The sequence below is a fragment of the Hyalella azteca genome, unplaced genomic scaffold, assembly GCF_000764305.2.
Source record: "Hyalella azteca isolate HAZT.00-mixed unplaced genomic scaffold, Hazt_2.0.2 contig12913, whole genome shotgun sequence".
In the NCBI taxonomy this organism is placed as follows: Eukaryota; Metazoa; Arthropoda; class Malacostraca; order Amphipoda; family Hyalellidae; genus Hyalella; species Hyalella azteca.
The window spans coordinates 15849-38847 of record NW_025942854.1 but is presented as its reverse complement, the minus strand read 5'-3'; the positions used below and the strand labels follow the sequence as shown (position 1 = coordinate 38847).

Genomic DNA, 22999 nt, shown 5'->3' with positions numbered 1-22999 from the left:
ATGTTTGTGGAATTATAAAAATTATTATACCCAACGAACACTGCTGTTTGCCATCATAGTGTTGCATCTTATTACAGTGCGGTTGCTTAATCATATGCATGACAAGCTAAATCATTCACTTTTATGAATCATCCTACCAATCATGATCTTGTACCTCAAAGAACAACCTTTGAATTGATCTTTTCTCTTTGTTAGAAGGCAAGGGTTAAAAAAATACTTGATTACACTTATCATAATCATGCCGTATAGGATTAGTTATATGAAGGCATTATTCGTTAGTAATAATTAAGTTATCATAAAGATACCTCACATCAAAGTCCTTCAGTAATTTTCAAGTGCTATTCAATTATTTTCCAACTTTCAGTTTAAAGTTTTGTTCCTTGGAAGTCTTATCGTGCCCGTAAACAGAATCTCACATACGTGTGTTGTTTTAGCGGACTGGATTCTTATTTATTTAAAAAATTTCATTTAATTTCCGGATCTGCATTTAAATAATTACTTGATGCAGACATTCAATGCTAAAATGCAAAGTAATTTCTTCCGTTTTTCTTCTATTTCACGAGAACTACTATGAGCTGTAAGTTATGAAAAAAGTGTTTTCGATTTTCAGACGAAAGGTGTAATGATCCTCGAAACTGAGACTTGAATATGGTTGGGACGATATTACTTGACGTTACCTGACATTACAAGGAGCAAGATAGTTGACAAGTAATATTTTTATGCCTGTTTACTATAACTGCCCAACGTGTAGAACAATTTAAGAAAATAGTTTACTGTAATTTCAATTCTACGAGCTGTAACAATCAGCCGACAACAACTGAGATGACTGGAGTCATTGCGACAGCGGTTTTGATGATTTCTTTGAAGACAGCCTCTCCCAGCCTACAGGTAATGTGAAGGCCCTCACAGCACCTGCCCTTAGCTTTGCAGTGAGAATCAGAAAGGTTTGTAAATAAAATCTTGACTTTCTCCAGACTCTGTACCGAGAATAATGACGCTGCATCGAATAGGAAGACAATCACTAATTTCTACTGATAATCGGCAAAAAAGTATAACATAAATTCAAGCTATAACAACTATTTTGTCGCAACGTAACGCAAAATAATTATGATTTTGCTTCTTAGTATAACTACCTTCAATGTGAATAAATCTCAACTTCAAAACCCATTCATAACTTAAGGCGTATGCACTTTATAATGCTTCTCAATGTCAACATGTGAAAAAATGAGCGCCTGCAAACCTAAAGCCGAAATACGCCTCACAGACGAAATAAATCAACTGCTCTGAATTAATGAATAAAATTATTTATTTAAAACACAATTTGCCTAAAATTAATGCTTAAAAAAGCGAGTCGCAATAATAAAGAATAATATTTCAAGTAATTTCAGTTTAATTGTTTTTAATGTTAAATTCTTGATATTAAGTTTTTAATAAGCGTTCAAATTGGGTGCTAGACTCATACTTGTTTTCAATCTGCTCGTCATGACAAATTTGGATGCTCCAATAGAAAGTCTTCCATTCAGAGACAGTGATTCATATTTCCTAGATCATCACTCTGCATCGAAAGGTTCACATTATTAACTCAATAAATGCGACAATTTAACGATTGAACAAAAAATAAGGCGAAGATATATATAATGGAGCACTCCCTTGCAATTAGTCACTTGTTGATAGATGATCACTAGGGCCAGAGAATTAAAAGTCTCCTACTATTTTATTTGATTATTTGTGTTGAATTAAAACTGTGTTTAGTGGACTCCGGAGTGCAGAATTTGTTATTTTTTGAGTTAGCTTGTAAGAAATGACAACAAAACTATACATAATTCTTTTATGCCTGATTTATATAGAAATACTCTTTTCACCTAAGAAAACGAATTTCCTTTTTATACAATGGTAAACAATTGCTTTCAAGCAATTTTGCTATATATATATATGTGATAGTAAAATAATTCATGTAAAACTATTGTATTTTTGAAATATATAGCGTAATTAACAAGAAGAAATTTCCGTCATAATTAATTAAATATATTGTATTGAAACGAAACATCTTTGGTACGCAAAGTAACCGTCAAGCGTTAAAAGAAAAAAATCCCTTCAATAATTAGAGGATACAGCGCTCTTAGAAAAAAGCATTGACAAGTCAAAATATAGGGCCTAGTGAAAGTCGGGAAGGCATCAACGAAATCGAGCCACTTATGCCGCTTCCTCAATCCTAGTTCGAGACACTTTGCCTGTCTTGATCACAATGATTGGACCCTCTCTGAAATACTGTGTAATTCCCGGAAATGAGAAGGTAGGTGTTTCAATGTTGTAATGATTTATTAACGCTTCTCATGCACAAGTATTTACTTTTTACTGTGATATGCGTTTCCTAACTTCCTTCATTGTGAACTGTAAGAAAAAAAGCATACATTTGGAAGCATTCAAAACCCCGGCACAAAATATTTTATTATGAAAATTCCCACGGAATTTCTTTGAAGAGCGTCTCAATGTTGGAAACATAGAAGAATTCTATTTGACATTCATGAGGTGAAGATGTGACGGTATTGCAAAAATTGTGTAGCTGCTCTTGATTGAAAGCCAATACGTGAACTACATGGAACGGTGACCGGTAGAAAATGACTTACTAGTAAACGATAAATGACCTATTGAAAATGAGTGACCTGTGAGAAACGAGTGACATGCAAGTTCTTTTTGTGGTTTATTAGCTTTTTTTCTTCGATGAAAGACGTCCTAATGACCCCGGAAACCATGTGAAATTTTGAAGTACTTTTTTGTGAAAATTCTCCTGTCAGGCCATTATGTTTCAATAAAATGATTTAGAAATTACTATCTGAGAGCCCCAAACAATTACAACTAAGAAACTGTTTTGTATATTCTGCGGATTGTATTGAAGATCTCCAAACAAGTACTATATTTCTCAATATCCATGAAATTAAAAAATTTGTCTCTCAATCTTTTTTAAATAATGACAATGTTTCCTAAATGTAACTTGAAAAACTTGGTTTCGGCCTGTCAAACTTGCAAGGTCCTCAAACAAGGTCCTTCAAAATATGTGCTAGGAGTAAATCGTAATCGTCCTAAGTTTCTGAGCTCTTTCTAAAAAATATTAGCGAAATACCGAAAACTAAAGTACATAATGTATAAATTAAATCTGAAATTCCATTACAATTCATTGATGATGGCTAGAGTTACACAAGTCTGCATGACTCCCATCATTCTAATCTATTTGTATCAAATTGGTACAGTACTTTGTCGGTTACCGAAGGCAATTTTTTTCGAATCGGTATGCATGGACAGCTAACAAAACGGTGCACGAATTCTTTAATGACTAAACTCGTTTAAAAATCACAAATTACTGCATCAAATACTTATAACCAAAACTTTTATTACGAAAAAATAAAAAGAAATCATTCTAAAACATCGTCATGAATGTTGCTAGAAGGTAACATTGTATAAAATGAGAACTGGAGGATGGCAACCGCCAAATTAATCGTCTCAAGACCCTGCGAGTTATTTACTTGAACAATGGAACCTTTAACGTTCCCCAACGTACCATGTGATCTAAGAGGCTGAAAGTGTTTAATGTACTGCAGAATAACGATCATAAATGTTTCACTAAAAGTGGTGAAAATCTTTAATATAAGATGATTTGATTATAATGCGCAGTGTACCATTGCAAAAGAAATAGAATCTCGCGACACTAAGAAGCTTATAGTGTAATTTGTAAGAAATCGTTCATTTAGAATCGTTCATTTATTATTCATTTATTTTTTAATATTCATTTAAGAATCGTTCAATGGAATAGCCACTTCGTTCGACATTTCCTCCAACGTCACGTCTTTCCATGGCTATTTCAACGCTATGCTTATCCAATTCAGCTCTGGATTTTGTGGGTTCATCTCTTTGGATTTTTAGCGCATTTTCTCATATATGGAAAAAGGCGCTATTGTGCTCGCCATGTCCGTCCGACCGTCTGTCCGTCTGTCTGTCTGTCCGTCCGTGATTTCACGTTTTCGTCGATGAGAAAATGCGCTCTCTGTCACTCACTGCAGTGAGTAGTCATATTTTTTGGTCATTTTAAGGCCATGCTTATCCGACGTCTCTGGATTTCGAAGTCAGTTTAACGCCATGCTTATCAACATCTCTGAATTTCGAGGTCATGTTAACGCCGTGCTTATCCGACGTCTCTGGATTTCGAGGTCATGTTAACGCCATGCTTATCCGACGTCTCTGGATTTCGAGGTCAGTTTAACGTTATGCTTATCAACATCTCTGGATTTCGTTGTCAGTTTAACGCCATGCTTATCCGACGTCTCTGCTTGAATAGTTTTCGCAAATGCTTTCCCTCCCACGGAAGAATGTCCGCGCTCTTTTGTGGTTTGTCAGGAAATGTGGTTGTAGTTCCGGCGTGCAAGATTTTGTTTCGATAATGCAATAGGAAAATGTCTAGACTCCTAAGACGTCATTTGGATAAATTGTTTTTGTTTCCCTAGAAAACTGAAGCAAGATTAATCCCATTTCTTTAGCATCGGAGATCCTTTACAGAACAAACTGATTAAAAGAATTGTATTTATTATGCAGAGGCAATGATAAATAATATATCGGCTCATAATCCGTCTTATAGGCTGTTTTGTTCATGATAGGACTAGAATCCTACAAGGAATCTTTAGATTCACCAACATTTTTTTTGTGGCAATAATAGTTCTCAGTAGAATAACAACCTAATTTCACAATTAAATATAATTACACCTCATGGCGTATTGCTGTTGCTTTATTTTGAGTCATATACGCTTGCGCTGAGGCCAGAAAGTCTGAGTGAAAAAGAACGTTCACTGCCAGCAGGTGGTGCGCGGAGGACACTAGTACTAGGCTAACAATGCCTGTTATTTCTGACATCTTACTCGTTTATTTTCTGTCATACTGCACGTTTATGCCTGCCACCCTGCACGTTTATTTCTGCCATACTGCACGTTTATGCCTGCCATGCTACACGTTTATTTCTGCCATACTGCACGTTTATGCCTGTCATCCTACACGTTTATTTCTGCCATACTACGCGTTTATGCCTGCCATGCTACACGTTTATTTCTGCCATACTACACGTTTATGCCTGCCATGCTACTCGTTTATTTCTGCCATACTGCACGTTTATGCCTGTCATCCTACACGTTTATTTCTGCCATACTACGCGTTTATGCCTGCCACCCTTCATGTTTATGCCTGTCATCCAACACGTTTATTTCTGCCACCTTGCACGTTTATACCTACCATCCTACCCGTTTATTTCTGCCATACTGCACGTTTATGCCTGCCACCCTGCACGTTTATTGTGTAATCCTATGATCGTTTATTTTTTCACCTACTCATGAACTTGAAAAAAAACACGAGGACGGAGACAGGTTATTGAACGCAGCACATACGCCAGACACGAGTGTGCAGTAATGCGTTATTGGACATAAGATAAAGTAAAAAGAAGAAGAAGAAGAAACAATGATTAACTTTTTAATGTATAGCTACACTCCATACAAAATGCATGACAATGTTGCCTGTTCATGTGGATCCTTAATTGCGCATGATCCTGTATGACTATAACCTGTCATCATCCTGAAACTTCCTATAAGCTGCCTAACATTTGCGCATGAACAATAGGTTAGCTACTCGATATTTGATCATAGTCTACACGTCATCTTCACATATTATTCACTTCAGGAGCATACTATTTACCATCGTCAGCCGGCATCAACTCGCCATCCTTCCTTAACATCCTCATCAGTTGCCCGTCATTAATCTTAGTGAACCTAATGTTTTAATGCACACCTTAATGCCACGCTATTTGGCCATTAACAGCACAGGAGGTATTCGTTATTGCTCCATATCCTGCATGTCAGTTCCCTGTTTTTATTTGTCGCACTAATTTATCGATAATTATCGGTTAAAAATTTCTTCTCCATTTTAATTAACTTCAGCCTGTTGTTTACGAGTAAAACCTTCTTCAGAAAAAGACTACATTTGAATTGAACAAATTCAAATAAGTTAAGCTGACAAAGTGTACATGAATAATTCATGCAAAAAGTTAAGGATATAATAATATATTGAGACGCTTTTTAACCTAACAGAAAAAATTCTAAGTAATCAGCAGCATTCCATGTCGAGCAAATGCTTGGAATGGCAGATGTGGCGTAAGGTTCTTGTGCACACACGATGGCAAGGTGTACAGTAGCGGCAGTGACACACTTGTCCTTATGTGTGTCACAAGAAAACACTTCACAACCTCCAGCCCTCAACGTAGTGAGTACGCTCAGTGAAGCTTTACTTGCATAGGTCAAGGCTCCGAGACAGTATGGTCAACGCTTCGCCATGAGATCATTGAATCAACTTAATGCTGCGATAAACTATTATTAAAAGAAGTCGAGACTTCGACTCGAAATTATTTCATTTAGTCTGGACTCCGGAGCCTTTGTCTCTTGAGGGACGTAGACTAGGAAAATTTACCCAGAATAATGGTTCCTAGCATAAACCAGTGAAAGATTTAGTCTAGAATAAATTATTATTATTTAGAACCAGGTTCCGGCCTAATTAAATATAAATTAGTTAATCAACAGACCTTAAAATGACAAGAACATCTGTCAGCCTGATTTAGAGATGTCATTTGTATGTAGGTCCTCGTCCAAATTTATTCGGCCATTTTAGCGCATTTTCTCATTTATGGATAAAATGCACTATTGTGCTCGCCATGTCCGTCCGTCTGTCCGTCCGTCTGTCCGTGACCTCAAGTTTTCGTCGACGAGAAAATGCGCTCTCTTGTCACTCAGCTGTGAGTACTGAGTTATATTTTTTGAGCCATAAATATGATGCTGGAGCGTCGGTAAACCATTATTTAGCAGTTATTTAAACGGCAGCAAATTTAAGTTAAACATTTTTATTATTAGCTACATAAAAAACAAACATTATGTGTAAAAAGTTGTTATTATTAGCTCGTCTAGTCCATACGAGCATGACATGTTCAACGTCGTTGTTAAAGACTTGAGCATATTTCTTACGTGTTCGAAGACAAGTAAATTACTTTCGAGCGCCTTAAAAGAATATAGCTTGCTTGAAAACCTCCTACATTAATTGTTCGTATAAATTGAGAAAGATATTTTGTTAATAATGATTATTAAACTTGAGAAAAGCACCCGGATTCTTGATATAACTCAAAAAATGAAACGGCTCATTAAAAACATGAAGCGGACGGCATTGCAAAACCTAATGAATTAAAAACATCGATATAAGTTCGTGATCTGGTTTACAGAAGGTCTGCCGTCAATGAAAGTACGCAGGTGAATTATGAAGACTTTATGAGCCGTGACTCGAGCAGTATTATGACTGATGTTACTGTCTTCCTGCGGCATCCTGGGTTGGCAGGTCAATTGCGTGTATACCTCGAGTCGAGGACAAGGTTATTTACCAGGAATTGCTTACCCGTGAACGTGGGTCAACATAAATCAAATTCGACGCCCAACGCCGTCATTGTGTACTTCTTAAGTTCAAAAGTTCCGCACAAACCCAAATATTGAAAAAAAGAGAACTCTATTGGCCTATTTCTATTGGGCCTATTTCTTCAACGCCGACACTTCTATTCTATTCTATTGAACACATTTCATGCAGGCTGGAAACACGTATAATTGTTGATCGCCGCTCGAGGCATTACAATTTGATGTACTTGTGTGCAACCTAAATTGTGATTCGCAAGGACAAACTCTAGTGCCGTAACTGTACCTCGGCTATGATGTACTCGAACGTGGAACATAGTGTGAACTTTCGGGTCAATCCAGTGGGCGGAATTACGTTTAGTTATGTTTATCATGTGCGCTGTTTGGAACTTGGAAACCCACTCTCAATAGCAAGAATATTGAATTTAATTAGAAATGCTACTTATTGTCTCTTGTGCGTTTACATAATGGAGATATTAAAAAAACTCACACAGGATATATTACATTTTCTGTGAAAGTTGGTGTCGTTACTTTTGGGAATTGAGAAAAAATTAAGTCTGCCCGATTTTTCTGTAAGGCGAATACCACAACACAAAATAAAACAGCAAAAATTTTAATATAAACCGCGATTGAATGAAAGAAATGGAGGACACACCTCTTCTTACAAAATAAATAAATGTGGTGTAATAATAAAATAAGACAAGATCGGTAACTCAACTAGGACATCTTGTTGAGAAAAAAATTTTTTGGGTGCGCTGTCGGACATAGCCGATCGAAATTACGTATCAGTTATTTGAAGTTTATCATTCGTATATATAATGCATTGCTAAGCGCGTGGCAAGCATAGACGGCATCCCGCTAACAAATTTCTTGTTCACTCCAGCCGACTTAACGTGCTTTCTAAAACTCATTCCCAAAAAGTTTTAGGCAGTGACGGTAAATTGCAGAGCAAACTCAAAAAGACAAATGAAGTCTGCGCGAGAGTAGCGTCTTGCACCGAGCCCTGATCAGTCCCGCAAATCACGGAAATCCGCGCAACAAAAAATTAGCAAAAACTTCTGGAAACGATCTGCCAGAAAAAGTGCAACAGAAGCGAGCTCACTCGCTGAAAGGATCATCGTGCGCAGGCCGCTGCTGCGCATGCGCATCGCTTCGGTTTTCATTAATTCGCTTCCGGTCATCTTTTTGTGGTCAGGTTTTTATTCGAAATCCGTGCTGACCGAGCAAGACGAGTTAGACGTACGTGTGAGTGCGGCGATAGTTAAACAAAAAGTACAATCTTTCGAAGCAGGTTTAGGTTATCCATATCCTAGAATATTTAATTGCAAATACTCAAATGTCCTCTATCGAGAAATGTTGCAGTCATTTATTATTAAACTTATTTTAAAATTTCGTTAGAATGCACCGGACTTGCTAAAAAGTTTAATTTTGTCACAAATTTGAGTAGCAGTCTTAAATATATGCAGTTATCAAATATTATTACTTACGATAAATTGAATTCGCTAAAGATAATTCAGGGAGCTCGGTAAATATGAATTGTTGAAATACATTTTATTATATAATCTGCGAATGCTCTGCGACGCGACGATATGTAGTTCTTCGGTTGCTATACTCTCGTTTTGAAAATAGAATTTTCTGCTGGTTCATTTTTTCACGATGACTTTTAGCAAAGCTAGTTCATCTATGAAATCTTTACAAGTACGTTAATTATTTCTCCTACTAGAACGTCATAAAGAATTCACTCCTCGTACAATTAACGTCAAAAGAATTCATTTTTTCCGCAATGAAGTTATCATGAACTTCATTCTCCTCAAGTGGGCCTTTCGATGAACTGTATTTCGAGGACTTAGCACTGAACTTCATTCTCATACGAGGAGGTTCCGATATGGAACTTCATTCCACTGCGAAGAAATTACGATGAACATCAGTTCTCAACTTTGAAGTTACAATGAATTGCATCTCGATTCACTTTCTATGCCTACAAAGACATTACGATTACCTTTATTATGCTGAATTTTTTCCTCACCCAAAGTTCAGTTACTGGGAGCTCGAAAGCCGCTACACGGAAAGCAAATTTCTTGGTCCGCCGACCACCCGCTTCCTAAAATTTCCATCAAAGAATCTGTACAGTTCAAATTGCATGGGAACAAAAGATCAATTTCATGTGAAATGCAATTAATCGAGAAGTTCTTGTGCACCATCGAACCTGGGGTCGTTAATCAAGGCACATGAGACGAACCGTTCTGCTGCGTCATCGTCGGCAGATGTGCCAGCTCGGAGGAGGTAGTAGGATTCATCTTGCGGTTTTCGTTGACGGTTCCAATAAATTTCGTGCTTAATCAATGAGGAAACGAATTTCTCAATCATTCGGTGGAATAGTTGATTCGATTGATGGCATTTCAGTAGTTGGCATGAATTGTTGTAACTTCTGTTAAGATATGAACTGTTGTCGATTTTCGGTCTGTTCATTAAGTTTTACTAGGTGGTCACATTTTGGATGCATTTCCAGTAATTTTTTCCTCTTTAAGTCTTGGAGAACATTTACCGACTTTGGAAATTGTGTGTTCATATTCAACATTTAAACAATCGTGCACAAAAAACCAATTGCATGAAAGAATGAAATGTAAAATTTTTCTAAATTTAGATTTTTTAGCACAACTGACGAACCTCCAAAAAAAATGTCAATCCATTTTTGGAAGCCAAAGGCTTTTTAATCCTCACGAGATATTCATGAGGATTAATATTAATATAAGGATAATCAAGCAATATCGCCAGATTTCGTAACGAACAATTTATGTAGCATGTGCTATATATTATATATATTGCACTTTAAATCGTGCTCCACTCACTTCACATGAGACCCAAACTTTTCTTCTCTCTAAACATTCTATCGAGATTCTGATGGAAATAAATAATGTTGGTCTGCAAGCTAACGAAAAATAATTTTATTTCCTAAACTTTAACTATAATCATCTAATTAGACATTTAAATTCACAAAATTTTGAAAATTAGTATGTATTTCGTAATAGTGCTGACGAGTTTAATCATGAAAAGGTCGGGTTCGAATTTTGTCCAAAAGTTTGTGTACTTAAAACCAATAAAGAAATACGATTTACTAGAATGCATTGAATTCTCAGCAATGAAGCTGCTGATTATTTTTTCGCAATTTTCCCTTTTGAATGACATTAACACACATAAATTTTTTACTGCCACGTCCTTATCAAGTATTTTTCTCTTCCTACACCCCATACCTTCAAACAGCCTGTGCTTATCAAATAGGCTACAACAATATAAATTAAGATATTTGTGTCATATAATAAATGAAATTATTATGTAACTACCACGTGAGCTAAAAAATTGTTTAAGTCAATTCTCATGTCGTTCTATCATATGATTAAACAAACACACGCGTGAACATATACATCGACGCCATTCCATGAGTGGGAGTTGGTGATGGTTCGTCCAAATTCCAGCGTCTGACATGCGACAGCCTGACCAGACTTTCAAAATTCGCTAAGTGAACGTAAGTACTTACGCTCTATTTTCTTGTCTATGATTGGTGGATTTTGCTTGAAGGGCCGTCAATGATTGGCTGATGAACTTACGATCTCTTAACTTTTTTTAAAGTATAGGCCCTGGCAGCTGCTCTTGTTTATGTTACGCAGACTCATCGTGCAATCAACTCCTGCAATAAGCTCCTAATTAACAGCCGAAAAGATTAAGTGGCCGATTTGCACCTGATTCACCTCTACGCCGGGTCAATGGAGCCCAGGGCGACTCCGAGTGCAATCCGAATTTCGATTGTTAAGAAGTTTAGGCATTTGTAAGTGACATAGTCTTAGCGACTGTAGCAGCGCACGCCGTTCTAAAGATTTTTCTAAACGGTAAATAGTAATTATTTCTGTAAAAACCTTACGTTTTCCTGACAATATGATTTCCTAAATATTATTCCTAACTACTAAAATACTAAATAAATATCTTATCTTAAAAACTTATCCTACTGGCTGCCACCAGGACTTTTAAAAACTTCGTTTAAATCAACGACTTTCAACTATAATGAACATTCGTTTCAATCTCATTAGTTGATTGGGAAAAGTTTACACGACCATGTCCAGCTCAGAGAAAGTGCAAAAATCCGGCAGGATAGAAGATCCTGAGTTTAATCTAAGAACCAGCCTAGAAACGAATAAAACATGCACCGGATAGTTTGGCCGGTACAATGTTGCTTGTGACAAAAGAGAGAAGAACTGTTGACATTGAATAATATTAATACACATTGCTTTATTTAACATTCATTAACACTGTTGCCACAATGAAAATTTATCTGAATAATTGGATTGCATTGCCGTATAAAACAAAAAGTTATTTAAAAACTAGCACTTAGTATGCTTAGTAGCGGAGCAAATCCACGAGGGATTCATGAGCCATACATCTGTAGTATGAAGAGCAGTGATGAGGCAACGGACGAAGGAAAATATTTTTCAATTTGTTTATCAAAAGACTGATTAAAATTCGGTAAAAATAAATAATACGATGCAAGCCATTAATGTGCATTTGAGACCCACGTACATTCATCACAATAAGAAACTGCATAAGAATAGAACTTTTACGACGCCAAATTAATTTAAACTTGATATAATATAAGAACATATCTGTGGTTAGTCCATATATAGCCATTCAGCAGCACATGGTTGATTGTGTTGATAACATACATATTTAACTATCTTTCATATGAAAATGTTGTGAATCCGATTTTTGATTGCATGATCAGTCTTGCGAATTCCTTCGAAGATGTTATCGCAAATTTTGCTGATTGTAAGAACTGCCAGGTATGCAACCCTGATGCTTTTATAAAGCAGGTACACTGTTAGAAAAACTACCGGTAACGGCATTACCGACGTTTCAGTGGCGGGTCGGCACGTGAAAAGAAACAGCGTGTCGCCGTTTTTATTCTTATTTAACACTAGAAATCCGTAAAACATCTGATAAAAACGGCGAAACAGTTTATTTTCACGGGGCGACCGGCCACTAGAATGCCAGTGGGACCGTTTTTTCACCGTTTTTTCTAACAGTGTATGATTGTTAATTACTCCACAACGAAGCGCCATGTGTTCTACACCTGCTGGATATAACTGTATCCCTGCCTGATGAAACGGCCTTCCGTTAATAACAATCTTCTGAATCACTTTCTTTAGAATTAAAAAAATCGAATTTGTTGATTTCATTTAGAAGAGCTTTTTCTACGTAGATCTTTTTGTGTCTATGATAATATAAAATTAACATCTGTTGGTTGAATCGCTTGACAATCTATTGCATTTCAACAAAACTTATTTATTCAGTGGATTATTACACCTTAATATTGTATTTAATTTCAAGTCATGGAGCGACAATGGACATTGGAATTTCGTTAGACAAAGAAAATCTTGAAGATTCTCGTAAATTATCATGAATTTAAAAGATTCTTCTAACACATGTTCATTCATTATTAACGATTTAATCATTTTAATTTAGATTTATGTTTTTCAGGACGTGAGATCAGCGCTACAGGAACCGAGGATCCTGCTACCTCAGGAAAGATCGCTGAGTCCTCACGACATCGCTGTGCTCCCCGATCAGTCGTGAGTGATACTAACTAAGATTCCTACTCATTTACAAAGGTATATTCATTGCAAATTCGCATTAGTTTATTATCTCTTAAAAGTGATACGATTTTAGACCATGCACTTGTACGAGAATGACATTCCAGAGCGAAACCTTCATCTAATTAAAAAAATTAAAGGCAGTAAAAGGGCAAAATTTTACAGGAGATATAAAATAGGAATTAATGTTATAACGAATATAAATAGAAGAAACTTATTTGAGAGGTACATTTTTGGATTGTTTTAATGCTCGAAATTAAAATTATTAAATACGCTTAACTTGTGGCAAGGTAACAATTGTTTTCTCAATTGATTTAATTGAGGATTCAGACGATAGAAAATGAATATTGCTTCAGTTGCATTCAGTGGAATTTCAAGCCGACTTAAATTTATTGATCAGTAAACATTACTTTGAATGCGAACGTTGAATGAATTTGCCAACAATTTTCTCGCCTCTAAGAGTTAATTTTATGAAATGATTTTTCAAATAAATTGTCACTAGTTGTATTTTGGCAGTAGAATTCAAACTTAAATTTAATGATGTTTTATCCTTTATTGGAAGGCTTCATGAATAAATCAGCTTTTATATGTATACTTTATAATTCCCCAAATATCTGCAATCAAACTAAATTTTTTTCATAATGTACTAGAAAATTATCAAGTTTCCTTAAACCCATGTATTTATTGAAATAAACTATATTTTCAATTAATGCACGATCCTTTATTCTTAGAAATTAAAATTTGATGATACATTCAATTATTATTTTATTTACGAATTATTTTAAAGTCGTTATCAATTAAATTATCACGCGTCATTAAATTCGTGTGTTATATTAAAATTTATTATAAATTTCCTCTAAGTTATCATTATCATTAATTCTGTATCCTATTAATGATTTATTTCTATTTCTATTAATGATTTATTAATCATTATTTTCAAGACAATCAACTTTTAAGGATTTATGCAATTAAAGTTTTAGTAAGAAAGGATTTTAGAAATATTGTTCATTCTAAAATAACTGAAAACTTTTTAACCGTTCCACATTAAAAAATTCCTTTCAATTGTAAAACCCATTCTACACCATCACCTTGGACATGTATTTGCATTAAATACTCGGTAGTTAACTGTTTTAAATTTTTGAAATTTCAGCTGCTCAGTTAAGATCAATGAGTAACTTATGAAACTTAGAATGCCACAAAAGCTTGACGACGCGAACCTGCTGCTTTCTACACATTATTTATACTAAGTGTTCATTCCAATTATCTCCATTCTTTATTGTTCATACGTTTTAAAATTTGTAGGAATGACATCATGGTGGCTAAAAATTCCATGTTAATCGAATTATTAAATCAGAAAGGCATCATCACGAACGTTTTTCCAATAAAATGGAAAATAAAATTAATTTCACAAAAAAGCGATGCATTGAACTGCTAACCAAAGATATAACGGAATTCCAGTTGTTGACATGTAGGGGTGAATAACGTCAGTAGCTACCCTATCCTAAATCACAAAATCTCCTCAATCACGCAAACGAAATTCTAATTTCGATCGCTGCCGAGTTATTACAGTTGGGGAATTAACATCCTGGAAATTGTACAATCACCCGAAATAGTTGGGTTTGTTATACGAAATGAGAAACTGAAACATTTTGTTTTTTCGAGCAAAATAAGGCAACTGTGTATGCAACATAAATCTCTAATCTTCTTCGAATGAATGTACCATAAATCTTGAATTATTGCTTAGAATCACTGTTCAGTGGAGCCTTGCTGTAAAGAATGTTCTCGAATTAGCCTGAAATCAGATCTGTTATGGCGGAATGGTGAAGAAAGAGATAATAATTCAGCGGAAGATTCCTTCCGTTCATTAATCGAGTTTTCATGAAAAACACATGCAATCAAATTCGTAAATGCGATAAGAAATCTCGACTCAAATAATTTGGAAAGTTTCTTCTTGTGAAAAATTTATAGTGAGACATATATTGCGTGTGCTGTGGGTATTTTATTTTTGAAATAGCTGAGTCTACTCTGGCCGCGGCACGGTTAATGAAGGGGGGAATCCTGTACAGCCCCTCCTTTCGTTGCTCAGTGATGAATTTTTTCCGTTCTTTTTTCGGTCGAAGGCAGGGTTTCAAATTGTACATGCGTACCTAAGTGAAAAAAAGTAAAATAATGGAAATGATAGATAAGAAATGCACCAAGTCAACCAATAAACAACCAACAATAAACCATCAATTGGATAAAAATAACATAATAGTTAGAATAGAAATGAATGAAGGAAGTTAAAAAGAGTTAAAAAAAAATCATTGGTTGACATCCCATATGAGGGTTAAGAGGTCGGGAGCTGACATGCCAGTCAGAGTAGAGCTGCAATCGCTGCATGTTTGTTCAAACGAGAACTGCGATGAGTAGCAGCCACTAGTCCGAACAATATTCATGCACAAGTTTTGAAAGCATAATGGACCAAATTATGCTTCGAAATCATTTCCGTTAAAGTATGCTTAATTTTAATACAAATTATACTCCTAAGTTTAAGTTAGCCACGCATTATCTTATAATCTTTTATTGATCAGCATTTCTAAATAATTATAAGAAATTTATCACACGATCATGATAAATTTCCACTTAGACATTTTCTCGCAAGAATATTACGTAGCATAGTTCTCACTTAATTTATAATTTTGTACAAAATTTCACTACCAGTATCTCGAAATTATTATTATTATTATTTCTTCAGGGGAAATTTGATGCATAAATTTTGCTTTGAAATTCTGATTAAACGTTTTTGCGACGGCATTTTAATATTTCAATTATAGATTCATCCTACTGAAATTGCGATGGTTCGCAATCATTTGAAATCGTAATCTATTTGATGCATTGGAAGTTTAATGCAGGGCAACTCGATCAAGATGGTAATACATTTGTCGACAGATATTTCTGATAATTTGGTACTGATACACTGAGTCTCAACTACGATGACGCGAAGTGGTTTATGCCATTTTCATGCAGAGTGAAATCTATAAGTCAGTTATTAATCAATGGCAGTTAAAATTCCAGATACTAAAAGGAGCTCATTCCTCTGCTACTGGCATTGCTGGATTTTTTTTTCGTTATCTTGCTGCTCGTCTTCTGCTTCCTTGAAATGGTTTCTGCCACTGTTGGCCGAGCAATCGTGTTTGCCAGCAGCAAACGTACGGGCCTGCCAAACATCAGCTGGCCATTAGCTCAGACTGGGTCACGGACTGCTGCTCTTAAGTTTCTTTTCCTACTATCTCTGTCCTCGAATTATTACCTGATCGTCTCCGGCGGGATATTAACTCAAAAAATGAACATAATTCAGTCACCCTCGCTCATTTTTAAATTTGAATTTAGTATCACCGCGTCACTTGCTGATTTCACACTTTACAGCTGCCAAAGGTCCGAAATATTCATCGTCGTGTATTTTGAAATCATGAGTCAGTCATTCCTCAATGGCAGCTGCACTCATGTATGTGAAATTTAAAATAAATTCATACAATCACTCAGAATAACGAGATTCAAAATGTGACCTATAAAGTTCAACCAGTGGTAAATATAACATATAATTACGTACCAAGTACGACTGACAATCGTTGTGTAGGGTAAGGGCCCCGGTGTTGACAGTGTCGGTAGCCACCCCAAACAAACCATAACCATGGATAAATGCACACTAGAAGTACGTTTAAAACTGCGTTCGTTAACATCTTGCGTAGATGAGTCGCACTGTAGGCCGTCCGGGGAAAAGGGCAGGCAGTGCGGATTTTGATCACCGCTGAATGCCGCATTGGTAGCCATGATCACTCGAATGTCTGAAATTAATTATTAGTTCGATCATTGCTTCGTGATCGGCTGTGATTTTGAATAAGATTCGTAACGTTTTTGTGGTGAAGTATGTTAAGGAACTGTGACAAAAATAAGTGATGAAAAAGAAATTATTTTTAAGCGATTTGACAAGTTATATTATACAGGCATGTTGATTTCGTCACTCATATGCAATCTAGAAGCCCACCTGTTCTTGGGATCAAGTTATTGCAAGAGAAATATGCGCCTTCACGTGTCTGAGAACACACTGATCCGATTACATGCAGAATGGCTAGAGAAATCGGCACAAAGTAACCTTTTCCGAATAAATTCTCTGAATTGTTTCTCAAAAGATTTTCCGATTTCGTCGCTGGAGTGTGCTTTCGACCGGAGTAGATCTTAACGCACATCATTGATAGTAACTGAACGAGAAATTAGAGGCACCACGTGCCACGCTAAAAGGCTGATCTGATCTATGAGAGCGAGGTAGTGGCGGTTGTGGATAAGACCTGTTCCGGGTTTCAGGGCCTAGCGAAGACGTCGTTGACACCGCAGGTGGATCATAGATTACATCGGTAAACTGTGGCCCAATTTTAGACTTATTCAATCAACGCTTCACTAATAATTGCGCCTAATGGTTTAACATTTCTATGACTTATGTGTCGATCCATCATTAAATACGAAAAAATTACGTTCTAAATTTTTTTTTAATCTACCATAAGTTTTGTTCTAATTTCATTTCCTTTAACTATATGTCTCCCACTGTTTTGATTATGATATTTTTCATGCTCAAACTCCTTTATAATTTTGAGGAGAATATTGTGGCAAAACTTTGTGTAATAATAATATGCACTGGAAAAGTTCAACGCATCCGTAAGTTCTTGACGAACTTGACAGTTGCTTGACGAGCTTGGCAATTGCATAGCCATGTCATAGTTTATGTAGAAGAACCTACAAACGAAAGCTTCAAGTCGACGTGGGCTATCATTCTTTCTATTTCAATGGTTTTCTTTCTTTGGCTGACGTACATAAAAATTCATTCGCAAAACTGATGTTGTCCGTGCTTTCAGAACCCAGCAAGCTGCTACTCAGCCACAATGGAACTCCCATCCACGATCGGCCACTCGAATCGTTCCAAAGTACACGAAAATGGAGAAAAGTTCTTACAGAGGCGACAATTCTAGGTTTCTTCGTTGGTTTTATGCTCCGAATCTGAGCCGAGAAGATCTTGATCCAGACTCCGTTGGTACAGGACACGTGGATGAAACAGTTCAAAAGCTCCGTGAACGATTTAAAGGTGCAAATAAGGAAAGGCAATCTTCCACGCACGAAGATTTAAAAACCGAGATTCATCAGGCACACACAGAAAACCCAAATGCTTTCATAGCGTCAAACCTGGATTTGAATAAAAATAAGTCACAAAGTCGGTATGTAATCAATCGTCAGAAGAATTTCGCTTTTTTAGACTACGTAGGAGCTGGACCGAAAAGTTTGAATACTCCAATTGATGTAAGCAATAAAAAAACTAAACTTCGAATTATAACTGCAGAAGACATTCGAAAGCTTATTGAGAGGCGAAATGAAATCACGGCAAGTTCAAACTCACCCACTGAAGAAAAGCATAAACTCACGTCTACATCAGCTGTCAAATCTGAAAATTTCTCAAATACTAATGGAGGCCCTCAATTGAGGCAAAATGTAAAATATTCTCACATTTCTGACCGCGAAGAACTTGAAGATGGACAGCTGGATGGTAAATCAGCTAGCAGTGTAATTTTGAGTTCAAATGACATAACTCAGCTTAGGAAGAAGCACTACAGGCTACAAACTAAACATAGAAACAGCTTGCCAACGCACAAAGAAGCCCATAACCAGATTCGACCAATCAAAATCACGGAACATGATTTTGATTATAACAGGAGTTGGCCAGCAACATCAATTTCTTCGTTCTACTCTAAACCAAAATTTGGATGGAAATTCCACGTCAAAGAGAATGCAAACGCTCGGTCTGATCTGGAAACAAGAGCTACTCAGTCTCCGGCTCCTCCAACTCCAGTCCGAGCTCCCAGACATGATCACGTTTGCATTGATCCTCGTGTTAAGTTTGGCTGCGCCTCGTGCTCCTTGTCTGTCATCTGCATAGACTCAAAAGCCTTCGTACAGGCATGCGCCTTCCCTCAGGTGGGAAATATTCTCGATAAAATTTTGTTCTAGAACTGGATAGCTTCTTAAATTGACGTATGTCTAGATACGCTTGCAGGCTTAAAAAATAAATTACAGCTCATTGGAATATTGTTTTGGAAAATCGCAATTTGCTTCATCTAGATTGACAAAAATTACCTAACAAAATTTCAGCAGTTTTGGCGTTCGTGTACGTTCATCAACCTAGTAACTCAACTTATAGTCTCTTAGCCAATGTCTGCTCTGCATCTGATACAACAGAGATAACACTAAGTATCGATATTGCAACCCCCTTAATATATATCAACTAATCATTGAGGTGAGGAATTACACGAAAGAGAAGTAACCTGGCATTTATTAAATTTAACCGGATCGTGCACTTTCGATACTTTTTTATTTACTAGCTACTTAAGTTACAGTTTCAAAATTTAGGCAAAAGCGCAAGGTTAATGTTGATTGCTGACCAATTCAATTTTTTAATCTGTGATGATGTCTTCCTTTTTTACTCTTCATGCTTCTTCAATAACCACAACTTTGTTACAGGAATCGTGTTACCCAGACCCTGCGTTTGGAGGAGGGGTTTGCAAACCTGGTCTACAGACCAACTGCTCCTGCATCCCGGGAGTGACTGAGGAAAAACCTGATCCATTCGACCCTCGTTCATACCTTCAGTGCGATGGTTCCAATTTGCCTAAATTGAATGCATGCGAAACCAGAAATGAATTCCTCATAACTGAAAAAATATGTGCCAAAATTCCTCCTGTTCCCCGGTGTTCGGTTTTGGGAACGTTCGCGAACGTCAACGACTGCCGTTGGTATTACTCGTGTTTGTTCCCGATCGGTGCGAGCGGCAGCACCTCGTACCGACAAGTGTTAAGTCGGTGCGCTACCGAGGGAACTATGTACAGCAACACAAATATGACTTGTCAAGCAGCTGACCAGTTCCCAGCAAACGACGCATGCCTGCAAAACATCATTACAACCACTATTACTACAACAACAACCATGACATCAACTTCTGTGACATGTGAGGCTTCCACGATGAGTACAACTGGCACAACCAATACCACTCCTGTCCCAACGTCTTCCACAGCTACTTCTACAGGTGCCTCATCTTCAACTATTTCCGTATCATCCTCTACGGCCACTACATCCATGACAATGACCTCAGGCATTACCACGGAGACTTCGACCTCCTCGTTCTCAACTCCCACCACATCAACGACCTCCGAACCACCCACAACAGCGACGTCCTCATCACCTTCCCCAACTACTGCTATCATTCCTATAGTACCTACGCCTGCACCGACAACCACCTCTACACCGGCTACCGTCACGACCACAACTGCCGTGACGGCACCTCCTATTTACACTTGCCCATTTTTTGTTATCTTTTTCATCTTCTGGTGGCCGGGTGTGGTTGATTACTTATGCTGGATTACTTAACACGGCACACTGTTTACTTGCGCGCCGAGTTAGGGTATGAATAAGTTAAACTCGTAGATTCATGCAATTATGTCGTGAAAACTGTTTCCCGCCTATACCACTTTTTTAGTGTATCTTCCTCAACTACTTGAAGTCGTGTCACTTGTTGATCGTTTTCATGAAGAACAATTTTGAAATCTTTGTGGGATTTTCATTTATATTTATCAGTTGAAGCATTTTAGCGGATGAAAGGATACAGAAGCGTTTTTCAAACCGATTTTTAAGCTCAGTTGTTCAGTTATGTTGGAGTATAACAACTTTTGTCTAATTATATTAAACTTTGATTGAAAACTTGTTTAGAAAACTTCATAATGTGCTTTCAGTTCTGTAGGAATAAAGTCTTTTACAAAATATTTCTCAAATAACAAAACTTGTCCAGTCGAAGTGCACAAGTTTCGTAGTCTTGTTGTATTTGGAATTTTCTCGCAATTTCCAAATTTAATTTTCTCACAAATTTTCTTTTACAAATTTTCTCCCCGTTTTGTAGCTTTAGAATAGACAATTTTAGGGCGCATTTATCCATTATTCTCTACCACATTTTCTTTTATTTTCGCGGCAAGTAATTATTTATTTAGGCTTTCATTGATCGGTGATCCGTCCTAGTGAACTTAATTAGCTTTTATCCCTATGCGGTTTTAGGAACTATTTTTGTTTATTTTACCTAACCTGGGGATAAAAATGGGGGATAACTCTGCAACAGATGTACATAGCATAAACATTTAAAAAATGCATCATCAATATGAATAACTTATTATTCCTCTTTATTTATTTAATAACATAGTTTCTTCAGTGCGCCATTCTTAGGTTTTTTTAATTAAATTTCTTTATTGCTTGAAGACCTCATTTCTCCGCATTTACGCATAAAATGTATGCAATTATTTATTGTTCAGTACATTTTCATTTAGCACAAAGACACATTACCTATAACACTATTCGACCGATAGGAAATATCTCAGCAACATCGACATCTATAAGTTACATGCATTATTATTGATATAGATTGTAAAAAGCTACGTAAAAACAAAATTCTTAACTGCATCCTGTCCAGCAGAAATAGAAGTTTGCAGTGATGGATTTATTTATACGTGTGAATAACTTTCATCCTCAGAATATCGACTTCTAGAGTCCTGATTATTATATTGTTTTGTTTCGTAAAAAACGCTTAATACGTCATTAGCTTACTGTGAAGTACAGTTCCTTCTAATTTATTATAGGTAAAGGATGACTTTGAAATGTTATAGTTCACTCAGGTTAATGACGAAATGCTGGTGCCGATGGTGCAAAAGGCTGCACCAAAAGCAGACAAGAGAACGTAAGAATGGATAAAACTCAAAATGATGTTTTGGAGGATATAGAATTACATTCATGGACAACTTTAATTGCTGTTAATAAATTTGTATGAACTCGTTTGTGCTGGCAATAATTTTTTGGAAGTGTAGCAAGCCTTTCGACGCTTAAGGTGCTGACCAGAGGAACCCCGATGGCGGCGAGAAACCCCGGCAGCAACGCAGGTCAAAGTATAGTAGGTCCTCCCCCGTGCTGCGTAGGCGTTGCAAATATCGGGGGACAGACTGCATCCGCTACTTGAACCGCTGTATCAGCAGCTACCATAGAGATTGGTGCGCGTGCACTTCCCCCTCCTTGGGTGAAGGTCCATTCAGGACCGTGCCGCGAGAGTCAGGAATCTTCCCGGCACTTATGATTGACTGTTCATCCGGCTTCTTCAGTGTTCCTGCCTGTAACATCGCCTCATACTCCGATGACCTAACTAAATTTGGCGTCGTAGCTCTACACTGAGGATGCTGGCCTGAGGAACTACTCTCGGCGACCCACAAATGCTCCACTGCCAAGAAGTTGGCAGCTGCTCAGGCAAGTTCTCTGATACACTCATCGCCCCAGTAGCTCATCAGCCTCAAAGTCATCCTTACGCCACAATCTGAAATCAACATATTCCTAAATGAAAATCCCGAAATCCTAAGAGTCCATGCATGGCATAATCCCCTCACGTCAAAATCACTGTTAACAAAACGGCAAATTGCGTATACTAAAGGGCTTCTCCACGAATGAACGGAATGATACTATGCTACGACCCAAAACAAGACCATCACGCATCCAATACTAAACTACCCAGCCGCGTCTGGTACCTTGTTACTTCTTGTACTGTCATCGTGAACCTTAATACAGGCCAAATCGAACCTATCATAGAGCCTTGCTTGCCACAGGCTGCCTAAATTTGACGACCACCATAGATCACCTCCAGGCTGAGACAGGCGTCCTTCTCATTTATGCGTACACAGACCCTGTTGATTCTCGATACCTGCCAGTCCTGCCACAGCTCTTCACTATCCTATCTTTTTTGTACTGCACAGCCATTTCAAGATAATTTAATGTCTGAAAAAGTTT

General features: G+C 37.0%; 1 protein-coding gene across 1 annotated transcript; it reads left to right on the top strand.

Moving 5' to 3' along the window:
- Window positions 1-606: 606 nt before the first annotated feature.
- Window positions 607-21331, top strand: LOC108681399 (signaling mucin MSB2-like). The gene is made up of 4 exons (XM_018170416.2): window positions 607-888; window positions 13002-13093; window positions 18001-19111; window positions 19655-21331. The coding sequence occupies exons 1-4, from the start codon at window positions 823-825 to the stop codon at window positions 20555-20557; spliced, it is 2172 nt and encodes a 723-aa protein (XP_018025905.1). The 5' UTR covers window positions 607-822; the 3' UTR covers window positions 20558-21331.
- Window positions 21332-22999: the final 1668 nt, after the last annotated feature.

What these genes read in the sequence shown, in the direction of transcription:
- LOC108681399 (XM_018170416.2), top strand. Translation starts at nt 823, where the DNA reads ATGACTGGAGTCATTGCGACAGCGGTTTTGATGATTTCTTTGAAGACA. An exon ending in GCTGTGCTCCCCGATCAGTC is followed by an intron (nt 13,094 to 18,000) that starts GTGAGTGATACT and finishes CCGTGCTTTCAG; the next exon opens with AACCCAGCAAGCTGCTACTC. An exon ending in AGGCATGCGCCTTCCCTCAG is followed by an intron (nt 19,112 to 19,654) that starts GTGGGAAATATT and finishes ACTTTGTTACAG; the next exon opens with GAATCGTGTTACCCAGACCC.